Source organism: Macaca fascicularis, chromosome 3 (genome assembly GCF_037993035.2).
Source record: "Macaca fascicularis isolate 582-1 chromosome 3, T2T-MFA8v1.1".
Classification (NCBI taxonomy): Eukaryota; Metazoa; Chordata; class Mammalia; order Primates; family Cercopithecidae; genus Macaca; species Macaca fascicularis.
The window spans coordinates 172,952,538-172,966,845 of NC_088377.1; the positions used below are offsets into that span (position 1 = coordinate 172,952,538).

The window sequence follows — 14,308 nt, forward strand, 5'->3', positions numbered from 1 at the left end:
TAAAAGGTGTATGATGGCACAAATTTTATTATTTAATTTTCAAAGCTTTCTTCCATCCTAAGGGAGTCCTATCATTCATGCCATGGTAGAGAAGGAATGTTGTATTTTGTCCTACTGGATTTGTCCTACTGGATCAGTTTTATTAATTGTAATCCCTGTACCTGGCATCTCTCCACTTAAGATTCTTCAACTGTGACTTGGTTTTCGACTGGGATAAGAACAGTGAATAGAAAGAGAGAAAAGCCATGTCTATTTTGTTTCAGTGTGGAAGTCTGCTGAGTTAGAAATGTATTAATAAATTTCCATTGTGTTAGGCTGTTCCTTGTTGTGTAACTCTCATTACATTTTGAGAACCTACAGTTTAAGCCTTTTTCTTCTTTCTCAACCAGAGCAGGTACGAAGACTTAGGCAAAGCTCTAATATTTGGTATCTACAAAAGAAGTTGATGGAGAGTTGCTTATCACTTGGAAGAGCCCTTCTGTAGAAATTTGAACCTTTAACTATTCTATAGCAATTATATGAAAGTGCTTTTATTTATTATTATTTATTTTTTTATTTTTATTTTTATTTATTTTTTTTTTTTTTTTGAGACGGAGTCTTGCTCTTGTCATCCAGGCTGGGATGCAGTGGCGCAATCTCAGCTCACCGCAATCTCCACATCCTGGATTCAAGCGATTCTCCCGCCTCAGCCTCCTGAGTAGGTGGGATTACAGGCATGTGCCACCACGCCTGGCTAATTTTGTATTTTTAGGAGAGCCAAGGTTTCTCCAGGTTGGTCGGGCTGGTCTCGAACTCCCGACCTCAGGTGATCCTCCCGCCTTGGCCTCCCAAAGTGCTGGGATTACAGGAGTGAGCCACCACGTCCAGCCTGAAAGTGCTTTTATTTTGTGGTACCACGTTCAGTTTTTCTTGATGTTCCTTAAAGAAACTTGAAGGGAGTGCCTAAACATGGGTTTTGGTTGCTATTACAAATTTATTCATGTGGCTGTATTTCTGAAAGTAATGTGCATCTTTCTTTTACACAGTTAACAGAAAGTAATTCTGAAATGCAGACTTCATTAAGAGTACAAAGTATATTGTCATAGGCATAACATTCAGCCTTTTAGCAAGGAAAGTGACTGTATGTTGAATTCACCCAAAAGATTTAGATAGTGTTGTAACCATAGCTTTACGTAAGAATACAGTTCTATTTAAAAAGAGAGGCAGTGAATCCAGTTGATAATCTGCTGGGTCATGATACTTCAAGAGGATGGCTTAAGAAGGGAAGGGTAAAGAGCATATAAAATATTTTTCCCCTTATCATTTATTTCTCTCTTCAAAAATTGTCATGTTAATTTAAGTCTTACTAAACTTCACTTTTAGAAGGATTTAAACTCTTCGTCTAATTATTATAGAGTTTTATTTCTGTCTTAAAGATAAATTTGTGTTTCTTAAAACCTTTTTTTAAAAAAATTTTGTTTTTCTGTCAGTGTCTAAACTAAGAATTAAGGTAACTTATTTCACCAGCCTGTTAACCCTTCCCCTACCTCTTCTTTTTGATACATGAATTTTGTCTAAGTTTTGGGTCAGGGCTATGTCAATGCATAGTATATGCATCCTATACAGTGTCAAAGTGGAAAAACTGAAAAACTGATTTAATTGCAAAAGTAGTGTGCCATCTTGTGGAGGGTTATGCAATCAACACAGTCTGATTTATCCTAAAAATCAAAGTAGAAGACAGATATTGCACTTGGGCACTAAAAATAAAAAGCCTGTTCCATTGTGCAAAAAGACACTGAGATGTCTTTATATACCTTAGATTTCTACATTATTTTTAGTGTATATAAGATGTGTAGATTAGTACTACTGGTAGTAGGTAGCTCCAGAGTTTGTTTTATACTAGTACCAAATTGGTACATGTAGTATACCAAAGAATATGGTTGAATTTTAGTTTTTGTGGCCTAAGTAATGAAAAATAGATTGATTGGTGATTGATTGACTCAGTGTTTTAGAATAAAATTTGTTTGACATTTCGAACATAAGCTATTACTGGCCACTTTACCTCCAATCCCTGTCATTCTCAACTCTTCAGTCAGTCCTGTATGCTGCAAGTTCTGATGTTACCTTGTTACCCCTCTGCCTAAGATCTTCTGTGGCTTCTCCACTGTCTGTGTGAAATCAAGTTCAAAGCCCTTATCCTGTTATTTAATCCCTTCCATGATCTGGACACTGCCTGTCTTTTAACCTCCTCTCCACCTCCTACCTATGTGTTCTTTTAAATCAAACAGTGTATTTATTCATCATACAGTTTAACCATTTAACATGCGTTATTTAATTTAATTTAATTTAATTTAATTCTCACAGCAGCTTTATGGGATAGATACTGTAGCACATCTTAGAGATTAAGAAACCAATAGTTAAGGAACTGTGTGGTGGTCGCATAGCTGTGGTGATAGAGCCAGGATTGTAGCCAGGATTTGCCTGACTAGAGTACACCTTCCGTAAAACGCTTTTGATGTGTTTTTCTGTCTCTATACTTTTGTTATTCTTTTTTTTTTTTTTTTGGTGTTTTTTTTTTTTTTTTTCCTTCCTGCTGGTGCATAGGTCAAATACCACTGTCACCATGAAATCTCTTCTGAGTCCCCTCAGCCAGATATACTCTCTTCCCTCTTTTGAACCCTCAGGTGCTTTTTACCTTGTTTACCTTTCTTATGACATTTAGTCTGCCTTGCGTTATGTTGATCTGTTTGCCTTTTGATATTCTTGACTAGATTGTAAGTTCCTTGAGGATAGGGACTGGGGACTATGTCTTCTTTCTTTTTAATTCTCTAAAGTGCTTTGCTAATTCTCAGTACTCAAAAAGTGTTAAATAAACATTCCTCAAAGTGCTGGGAGAAATGGATAGACACTATAGCCTATACCCCATTCAGAAAAAATATAGAGAAGGGGTGAAGGGGTTGCTCCTTGAAGAAGATCGTACTGCCCCAGATGTAAATGAATTATTATAGAACGTCTAAGCACGAGAATGAGCTTCCCTAACCAATCTACTACCTTACTGCAAATATTAATGCTTTCTTTTTTCTCCTTTTTACTTCCTTCTCTCTACAGTTCTCTCCAGTTATATCCATAATTTTTAAAGGTCTTTGATATCCTTTGTGCATTAAATAATACCTTTTCTGGTGTCTGTTTCCAGATAATAGTTCTTCTTTGCATGACTTAAATAATTAGATGAATTAATTAAAATTTTTGTTATGCATTTTCATTCAGGTATGTCAGAAGGCTCAGTTTCCATCCGATTCATTTAATTTTACTATTAAACTTCAGCTGGGACCACAAAGCCTTCATGGATAGGAATGACATCTTGGCTTAATTCCATTAGGATGCTTACTGCGTGCCAGATTTTATTTTGCTCAGCTATCAATGAGGCTGTTGTGGAAATGTGGGTTTTCTTTGCTGTGAGAATTTATGCGTACAAAGAGACCTGCTTTTCAGAAAGAACATTGAGAACCCAGAGCCCAGGAGGAAGGGTTATTAAAGTTAATGAACCAGGGTAACCTTATCCAGAGGGTACCCAGAAACACTGTAAAACAAAAGGTCAATTGCTATTGCTATTTTAGTTATATACCCCCTCTCCAGGCTTCAGAATTTAACAGGGTTAATTTCCTTTTAGTGAGGCCTTGGCAAATAATTTTTAAGCCAGATGAAAATTCTTTAATTTTTTTTTTTTTGCTGTAAAATTATGTGTCTGAGTATTACCGTGTGCCATTTTGGAAACAGAATGTTACTTAACTGATGATAATGGATTGTTTTATAGTTCCAAGATAGGACAGTTTTTTTGGTAGTTTGAAATAATTGGCATTATTTCACACTTATACAGCGCCAAAAGTGTTTTATGTACTGAATTAGGCATGTAGTCAGTTATAATATCATTTTTATTGTACTTAGTAACTATAGAGTATTTTTCATTTTATGCATATTTTAAAGGTAGAAGTGATGTTCATACTTGTCAGCCTTCAGAATGTTTTCATGTAACTTTTTTTTTTTTTAGATGGAGTCTTGCTATGTTGCCCAGGCTGGAGTGAAGTGGTGCAATCTCAGCTCACAGAAGCCTCCACCTCCTGGGTTCAAGCGATTCTCCTACCTCAGCCTCTTGAGTAGCTGGGATTACAGATGTGTGCCACCATGAAAGGCTAATTTTTGTGTTTTTGGTATAGATGGGATTTCACCATGTTGACCAGGCTGGTCTCGAACTCCCGACCTCAGATGAGCCACTGTGCCTGGCCTCATGTAACTTATATCTGAAGGACTTCACAACACTGAAATTTTGCAGACGAAAAAACTAAAACCTAGGAGGTTTAAATGATCTGTACTGATCACCCAGTTAGTACTAGAACTCAGTCGTCCTCCAGTGGCCTGTTCTTATCCAGAAAACAGTGAAACATTTATTTTTATTTCCCCAGGTATTTGGGAGATAGAAGAGACAAATCACTTGAAAAATTTACTTAGAGTTTGAAATTATATGCAAATATGACAGCAATCTTGTAGAAGATAGCCTAACTCTGTGAATGACAAAAGGTTTTCTTAAATAGTCTTCTAGTATTTCCAAGTACACTTTGAATTGTAACCCTGCATGGTGGGATATAACTTGGATGGCAGCTTCCATATATACAGGCCTAAGGCGTGTTAGTTAGAGAGTACATGACTTTACAGTTTTCATATAGTGTTTTATTTAACATTAAAAGATAATCATTGGTGAGCTTATACAACTGGTAGACTTAAAACAGTTACAAAGGGGGAAATATTTGAAGAAAGGAAACAACTTTTTTTTATGTTTTATTTTTTGAGACAGAGTCTCACACTGTCACCCCAGGCTGGAGTGCAGTGGCGTGATCTCAGCTCACTGCAACCTCCGCCTCCCAGGTTTAAGTGATTCTCCTGCCTCAGCCTCCTGAATAGCTGGGATTACAGGTGCCCGTCACCACACCTGGCTAATTTTTTTGTATGTTTAGTAGAAACGGAGTTTCACTGTGTTGGCCAGGCTGATCTCAAACACCTAACCTTGTGGTGCACCCGCCTCAGCCCCCAAAAAGTGCTGGGATTACAGGCGTGAGCCACCGCACCCAGTTGGAAATGCACTATTATTGCATAACTAGATGGGGTGGGTCATGCCTATAATCCCAGCGCTTTGGGAGGCTGAGGCAGGAGGATTGCTTGAGGCCAGGAGTTCAATACCAGCCTGGACAACATAGTGAGCCCCTGTCTGTACCCCCCCACCCCCCAGAAAAAAAGTTAGCTGGGCATGGTGGCACATGCTTGTAGCCTCAGCTACTCAAGAGGCTGGGTTGGGGGGGTTGCTTGAACCCAGGAAGCTGCAGTGAGCCATGATTGCACCACTGCACTCCAGCCTGGGCAACAGAGAGAGACCCGGTCTCAAAATAAGTGAATAATGAAAATAAAGAAGGATCTATGATACACAATGTTATATGTAAAGATTCATTATTCACTGAGCAAGAAAATCAGTTTTGTCAGTGATAAAGTCTGTGAATATAGTAGACATTTCAGAGTCAGAAGAAACCAAATTCTCAAGATACTTAGAATGACTTAAAGGATAATTTCTGATGAGTTAAACGTACCACCATATATTTGGAAAAATTTTCCCCAGTTTTTATAGGAATATCAAAGCTATGGATCACTTTTTCTTAAGATATCTAATTTTAACTTAAAGCTAGTTTTAGCCATTGTTTTTGATATAGCAATAGAGAGAAATTACCTTTAATACGACTTTTTTCAAAAACAGCTAAATGTTCTTATGCTATACTTTTACACTGTATATTCCTCTGGAGTTTTTATTTTTTACAATCTGAATTTTAAAATTCCATAGCGGATAAAAAGTGGCTGCATTATTAAGAAGCTGGTAAATGTAAAGTTTTCAAGGCCAAACACAGAAGCTCCAAACCAGCTGCACATTAGATTTTTCTGGGATACTTTACAAATACAGACTCATTTTTACCCATTGAAAACCTGTGCAATCAGAATCTTGGGACATGCCTCCTACTTATCTGTATTTTTATAAATCTCTCAAAATAGTGGTTCTGCAGCATCCATTCATTCGTAGGATATACTAGTCTAGTATATATTTGAGAGAGTTACCAGGTTAACATTTTTATTTTAAAATTTATTTAGATGTGCCTTCTTAAGTGGTCTTAGAAACAGCTATAGGTTTGGGTGCCTATGCTTATTTTGTCCTTTATTTTTTTACACATATTTTTCTGATTTTCATAGAGACTGTTTATTTGTTTGGTGGCTGGGATGGAACACAAGATCTTGCTGACTTCTGGGCGTACAGTGTGAAGGAGAACCAGTGGACATGTATCTCTAGAGACACTGAAAAAGAGGCAAGTTCTCAGACTTTTCATACATCTCTATTACAGTAGGGACGTAGATGTGCACTTGTTTTTCGGCGTGATTATATTCTTCACTAATGTCTATCAGCAGTAGTAGCAATAGAGTTTGTGGTAAACAGGTTTTTTTAAGTACTCTTGAATTTCAGCTTCTATAACTGGCTCTTCAGCTACTGATACACAACCAAATCTGTATTATAGAGATAGAAATGGGGATTTTTATATCATTTTGTTTTTAAACTGCGTTAGCCTAGAAATGTAACTGTGTAACTGTCTTTTTTGCTCATGTCTCCACTACCTCTATTCTTATCTTTAACGTTCATCTTATTTTTATTTCTTCTGGAATATTGTGCTTTTGACACTCTCGCTATCTCACTATTTTGGCCCCTGTTATTTTACTATATGTCAGTTTTCATAAATGATATATATTATCTTTTATTAAAATTGTACATATGTATGCATGTGCATGTCTGCGTATGCACATATACATAAAGCATTTCCATAGTGAATAAGATGGCTTAAGTCTATGGCTTTGAATTAAGTGCATGATTATATCCTGGAGTAAAGCAAATATTAATTCATTTATTATTTTTTCAAATCATTGTAGAACATTTTAATTGCACTCTCCATTTAAACTGTTTCAGGATATAAAGTGAAAAATGAACTATAAGAAAACAGTAGGAGCCTCAAATGAAAAGGAGATAAAAAGGCCTAATTCATAACCCACTGATTTTGATCTAGGAAGGCCATTTCCAAAGATCTAGTGCTGTGTCTTTAATCCTGGGGAACTGGGTTCTTGCTTACTCTGAAACTATGTTAATAAAAACTGTTCAGGGATTAATCACTGGACAGTTTTTGTTTTTTCAAATAGATGTTGAAATTCTGATTTACTTTTCTTACCCCTGGGAAAGGATGTGTAAGTGGCCTTCCTTTTTCAGTATTGAAGTACTGTTTTCTGAAATAATTATTTCTGTCTTCAACAACAAAAGACAAATCTTTAAAAAAAAAATTAACTTTTTTCTACTAAAGTATCATAAATCTAGGGTGATGACATCTGTAATTATTCTTGTGTTAAGCCTAAGTTTCATCCTAAAATCCTCCCTCTTCTTCAGTGAATGTGTCTAATTAGTGCCTAAGATCCAACAGTTCTCCAAGTGCCTGACATGATCCAACAGGTCATCCAATACCACATTTCCAATGTCTTTTCCTCTCCATTCCTTTTGGCAGTTTTTTCAACTTTATGGTTTCTTATACTTTTTATGTCTCCATTGTTGACCTATTCTCTGTTCATCAACACAGTCTTTAAAAAGCATATTTGGGCTTGGTGTTGTGGCTTATACCTATAATCACAACACTTTGGGAGGCCAAGGCAGGAGAATTGCTTGAGGACTGGAGGTGGAGACTGCAGTGGGCCATTACTGTGGCATTGCCTCCAGCCTGGGTGACAGAACAAGACCCTATCTCAAAACAAAAACAAGGCTGGGCACAGTGACTCATGCCTGTAATCCCAGCACTTTGGGAGGCTGAGGCCAGCAGATCACCTGAGCTCAGTAGTTTGAGACCAGCCTGTCCAACATGCTGAAACCCTATCTCTACTAAAAATAGAAACTCCAGCTGGGCGTGGTAGCAGATACCTGTAATCCCAGCTACCTGGAAGACTGAAGCAGGAGAATCCCTTGAACCCAGGAGGTGGAGGTTGCAGTGAGCTGAGATGGCGCCACTGCTCTCCAGCCTGGGCAACAGAGTAAGATTCTGTCTCAAAAAAAAAAAACAAAACAAGTCCCCTAAATACCATATTTGATCCTATGACACCTCTACTTAAACCCTGTGGTTAGCTTCAGCCTTTGTTTCAGTTATCGTTTACACAGTTTATTACATTACAAGCACTCATAAAACTTCAGTGGCATAGAGTAGTAAGCATTTATTTGCTCGTGAGTCTACAGGTTGGCTCAGTCATTCTTTTGGTTTTGGCTGGGCTCATTAATTTGTCTAGGAGTCAGCTATCTATCAGCTGGTCTAGCATGGTTTCAACTGGGACTGCCTGGCTCTGTTTTATATAGGCTAGCCAGAGCTTGTTTTCGTGGCAGGTGCTGGGCTGCAAAGGGGATGAAGTAGACACGAGCAATCCATCAATTTTTTTCTTTCCCTGATAGCGAAAAGCAATCATGTAACCAAGTCCAGAGTCAATTTGTGCAGGATACTATTAAAGGTCATAGATATAGGAAATTATAAATAACAACAACAATAATAAAACAATTTATCTCAGTTCCTTTTGCTTGGAAAATTTGGAGTAAAATTTGGAGTGAAAACTCCAAATTTCTCATCAAGATTTGCTACTCAATTTCTTTTCCAGCCTCATCTCCTGTGTGCCAGTTATAGTTGCTGGAATTATTCAGCTTTCTCACCTGTGTCCTTTGGCAATGTTGTTTTCCTTGTTTGGAATTAACTGAGGATCTCCCCCTAACTTTACCTAGTAAATACCCACTTATTCTTTGAAACTCAGTTCAGACTTCACTTTCTCTCTGAAGCCTTTCTTGACCTCGCCAAGAAGAATTAAAAGCTTCCTTTGATGTGCTCACTTAACCCCTTTTAATACTTGAATGGCTTACTATAATGATTGATTTATCTTCATGTTTCCCTATCTGAATTCCTTAAAAGCATGAATCACATTCTTTAAAATGTATGTATTTTAAGGATGTGCACATTCTTACTCTTTAGTAAGTAGGTGAGGTAAGTTAAATGAGAAATTAATACCAGAGAAAAAGGAACAATAAATACAAAATCCAGAGAGGTTAGGGGGTTTAAAGGTAATATTAAATGTTATTCTTCTAAAGCTGGGTATGGGTACATAACTTCATTCCGTTATTTTTTATACCATATACATATATTGTAAGTAATCTTTATAATGCAATAAGTAATTATTTTAAAACTCGTGCTGCTAAAATATAGAGATTATTTTGATGAGAACACTTTCTATTAGTTCAGGGTCAGTAGAGATAAGTAACGTGGTGATTCAGTACCAGAGCTGAGATTTATTATAGTTAATTAATAGACTCATAAAAACCTTTTGTCAATCTTTCTGTGAATTGAATGATAGTATGTATCTAGCATAAATGCTCATTCCTTTCAAAATTGAACAATTAAGTAGTTCATATATCTAATTATCCATACCAGTGAGTGCAAGTTGCTGTTTGATGAGATCCCAGAGTATGTATTTTAGAAGCATGATAAACAATTAAAAAGCAAAATTAATTTAATTCACTTTAATTAACTTAAATATGTACCTAATAACACATTTAGGAAATTGAAGGATAAGAGGATAGCTCAGCTCTCAAAGAGAATGATTACTTTAGGCCAGGCTGAGGTGGGATGATCACTTGGGCCTGGGAGGTTGAGGCTATAGTGAGCCATGATAGCACAACGGCACTCCAGCCTGGGCGACAGAACAAGGCCCTATCTCAAAAAATAAATAAGTAAAACATTTTTAAAAGAGAATAAATATTTTAAATGTTCACGTACGTATGCAAGTAAGCTTTTATAGGTTCAAAACGAATGTATTGTTTTTTAAAGTAGTCAATGAAGGCCATTTTTATTAGCTTCAATCTAGTTCCTAGATTCTTTTTTTAAGATTAACTATAAAAATCCAATATTTTATAATGTGGCTATAAGCTATGATTATTAATGAAAACAAATTTACAGCAAGAGGTATCTTGGAAAAGGCTGGATTATATTTTTTTCATAAAGGGAGGATGGGAAAATGTTCCTTACTTTTGTTTATTGTTTAAATCATATCTCCATTTTCTTGAGTATTCACAGAATTGTAGCATTTGAAGGAATTAGACATGGCTCTTGTTGGATTTTACTTGTAATAGTGCTTCTCAAACTTCATGGTCTCAGGGGCCGTTTAGACGTTTAAACAAAAACCCATTGGTGTTCTTAGTGCTGAGTACTTTAAATATTTTTAATCAATTTTAAATAATAGTAATAAACCTATTACAGGTGGATATAAAACATTTTATTAAAAATAACTTTCAAAAAATGAGAAATGTGGCATTGTTTTGCATTTTTATAAATCTCTTTAATGTCTAGCTAAGGCAGCTAGATTCTCATATCTTCTACATTTACTGTCTTACAACATGTTTTACCTGTGAAATACATGAAGAGAGTTGGACCTCATATAGTTGTGTTTTTGAGAGAAAGTAGTATTTTAATAGCCTTTTCAAATAATTGCATGTTCTTTTTTGATTCCATATCTCAAATTGACAAGTGTTTTTTTCTTAAAGATAGTTGCAATATAGACTCTGAAACCATACCAGCTAACTTTTTGCATTGTTATGTTAAAATCCATTGATCTGTTTTGCTCTTTGGATCTTTTACCTATGAATGTATGTTTATCCATGTGTTGGTCACTTGAAAAATATTGGTTCCATGAGTTATGCACATCTTCCAAAGATTGGTTTTTGGGATACTGTATTACAAAATATGCCACATTTGTTAATATCACTATCAGTGTCATTAGAGTCTTTTAAGTATTGGGAAGATGTCAAGATCACAGTGGCAGATAGGTTTTCAATAATTCGAATTTTTGCTTTAAAACATGCGTTAGAATACCGACAACAAATTTTGTTGATTTTTTTTCCTTCAAGATGGATACACTGCTTCATTTTTGAGAAAATGTCTGCCATAATGTCCAAATAACCATAGTTTGGTCATTCTTTGTTCTTTCAAGTAAATATATAGTATGCCGTAGAAGAAGCAACTGCCATCAGTTCACAGCTCAGACAATTACAAAGGTGCTTTTTCCTGAGACAACCATGCTAAGTCAAGTGGCTTTTTTTTTTTTTTTTTTTAAGACGAAGTCTCACTCTGTTGCCAGGCTGGAGTACAGTGGTGCGATCTCGGCTCACTGCAACCTCCACCTCCCGGGTTCAAGCGATTCTCCTGCCTCAGCCTCCTGAGTAGTTGGGATTACAGGCGCCTGCCACAATGCCTGGCTAATTTTTGTATTTTTAGTAGAGACGGGGTTTCATCATGTTGGCCAGGATGGTCTCGGTCTCTTGACCTCATAATCCACCTGCCTCGGCCTCTGAAAGTGCTGGGATTACAGGCGTGAGCCACCGTGCCTGGCCCTCAAGTGGCATTTTTGTATAGTTTTCTAAATCTCTTTAATGTTTGGCTCAATAAAAGACATCTGGATTCATATGCTTCTTTATTCAGTTGCTGTATCAGAAAGTCATGTAGCCTCCGGAAATGTTCACATACACTCATAAGAGAATAAGAGTGAAAAGACAAATTTTTTTTGTTAGTATTGTTGTAAAAATAACTTTGACTTATAGACTCCCTTGAAGTATCTTGGAGACCCCAGACCACACTGAGAACTGCTGCTTTAATCTAATCCACAGTTCCTATTCAGATATAGACTATTATCCAATAATGCCCCAGTAATGTTCTTTATAGGCATCCCTTGTCACTCTGCAACCCCAGCCCAGAATTTAGACCATGATCATGTATTGCTTTTTGGTGTCATGCTTCTTTAGTCATCTTTAGTCTAGAATAGTTCTCTAAACTTCTTTGTCTTTCTTGACTTTGATGATTTTTAAAGAGTGCAGGGCAGTTATTTTTTAGAATATCCTTCAGCTGGGTTTGTATGTTTTCTTAGGATTGGATTTAGATGATATATTTTTAGCAAGAATAACCCATAGATCACATTAGCATCTCCTCAGTATATCATATCAGGAGACACATTACGTCCGTTTATCTGATACTAGCTTCAATCACTTGGTTAAGGGGATGCCCACCAGATTTGTCTAATTTATAATTAACAAGTAATTTATAGGGAGACATTTCAAGATTATGAAAATATGCTGTTACTCATCAAACTCTCACCCTTTTATCCATTAATGAAACTTAAAGCTTTTCCCAAAATGGTTATACCATTTTATACTTTGCCTGCAATGTATGAGATTTCTGGTTACTCCCTATCTTCTTGGCTCATTGATTTGCTTTGGCACCTTGGCCAAAAATCAATTGATCATGTAAGTATATGTCTCTTCTTGGACTCTATTCTGTTCTATTATATTTTGGTCTCTTCTTAACCAGTATGACACTCCTTTGATTACTGTAGCTTTATAGTAGTAACTTTATAGTAATTCATGAAGTTAGGTAATATATAAATTTTAGAATCATCAATTTCTGAAACTGTTGGGATTATGATGGGAATATGGTAAATTATATATTAATTTGGAGCAAATTGGTGGGTTTTATTTTGTTTGACCTTTTTTTTTTTTTTGAGACAGAGTTTTGCTCTTGTTGCCTAGGCTGGAGTGCAATGATGCGATCTCAGCTCACTGCAACATCCTTCTCCCAGGTTCAAGTGATTCTCCTACCTCAGCCTCCCGAGTAGCTGGGATTACAGGCACCTGCCCAGCTAATTTTTGTATTCTTAGTAGAGGTGGGGTTTCACCATGTTGGCCAGGCTGGTCTCGAAATCCTGACCTCAGGTGATCCACCCACATCAGCTTCTCAAAATGCTGAGATTATAGGCATGAGCACCTGCACCCAGCTGCAAATTGGTGTTTTAATGATACTGAATCTTTCTACTCCATGAATATGGTTTAGTCTCCATTTATTTTAGTCTTCATTATCTCTCAGCACTCTTAAAAGTTTTCTATTTAAGAGGTCTGTAATATTTTAGTTAACTTGATATCAGTGTATTTTGCTTTTTGTGCTATTATGATGGAATTTAAAATTTTTTATTTTCCATTTGTTGGCTGGTAATATAGAGGAATACAATTGGTTTGTTAATATTGCCTTCGTATCATGTCACTTTGTTAAGTCTACTTATTTCTAATAGCTTCTTTTTTTTTATTAGAGTATTTTAAAGAAGCAGTCATTTTTCTTCTTTCTGTTCTCTTTTCCATCTTTATTTTATTTTATTTTATTTTTTGTTTGTTTGAGACAGTCTTTCTTTGTTGCTCATGCTGGAGTGCAGTGACATGATCATGGCTTGCTGCAGTCTCGACCTTCTGGGCTCAAGCAATCCTTCCACCTCAGTCTCCGCAGTAGCTGGGACCACAGGCGCGTGCCTCCATGCCCAGCTAATTTTTAAATTATGTATAGAGATAGGGTCTCTGTATGTTGAATGTACAGAGGAGTCTTGAACTCCTGAACTCAACGAATCCTCCCGCCTTGGCCTCCCAAAGTGCTGGGATTACAGGCATTAGCCACCAGGCCCAACCTTTATTTATTTTTTAATGCCTTCCTTATTGCACTGACTTGAACTTCCAGAGCAATGTTAAATATAAGTAGTGAGAAAAGACATCCCTGTCTTGTTTCATAGCTAAGCAGGAGAATATTCAGTGTGTCATTAAGAAAATTAAATTTTACATTTTCTTACATCTGTTATCAGATTGAAAGTCTTTCTATTCCTATTTTGCTATGAGTTTTGATCATGAATAGATAAATTTTACCAAATGCTCCTTTACATATTTATTGATATAATTGTGTTTTTTCTTCTTTATTAATTTAATGTGGCAGATTATCCTGATTGATTTTCAGATGTAAAATCAACTTTACATTCCTGAGATAAAAACACCTTTTTGTTGTAAAATATTCTTTTCATATACTGCTCCTGCTGTTTGGTAATATTTCATTAAAGATTGGTTTTGTCTTTGTTCATAAGGGGTCCTAGCCACCTGTAAATGATTTCTCCACCTCTTCCCCATTTCTTCCTCCTCCTTTCCCTTCTCTTCCTTCTCCTTTGTAGTATTGTTATTTGGTTTCAGTGTTATGTTGGCCTCATAAAATAAGCTAGGAATGGAAGAGAATGTGGATAAACAGTAGAGTTTTTCTTTTTCCCCGTTTTCTGAAAAATTTTGTCTAAAACTGATACCGTTTTTTCCTTAAGTGCTTGATACAATTTACCAGTG

The 14,308-nt window shown here is 36.3% G+C and overlaps 1 protein-coding gene across 6 annotated transcripts in view; it reads left to right on the top strand.

Moving 5' to 3' along the window:
• MKLN1 (muskelin 1) overlaps positions 1-14,308 on the top strand; it is a 377,314-nt gene that overhangs the window by 307,507 nt on the left and 55,499 nt on the right. For all 6 annotated transcript variants that reach the window (XR_012432863.1, XM_065541080.2, XM_074035999.1 and 3 more), the window contains one exon: positions 6,262-6,374. Coding sequence is in view for 5 of the 6 variants with exons in the window: in XM_065541080.2 (XP_065397152.1) it covers positions 6,262-6,374 (113 nt within the window). In the remaining variant the exon portion in view is untranslated. The remainder of the gene's footprint in view (positions 1-6,261; positions 6,375-14,308) is intronic.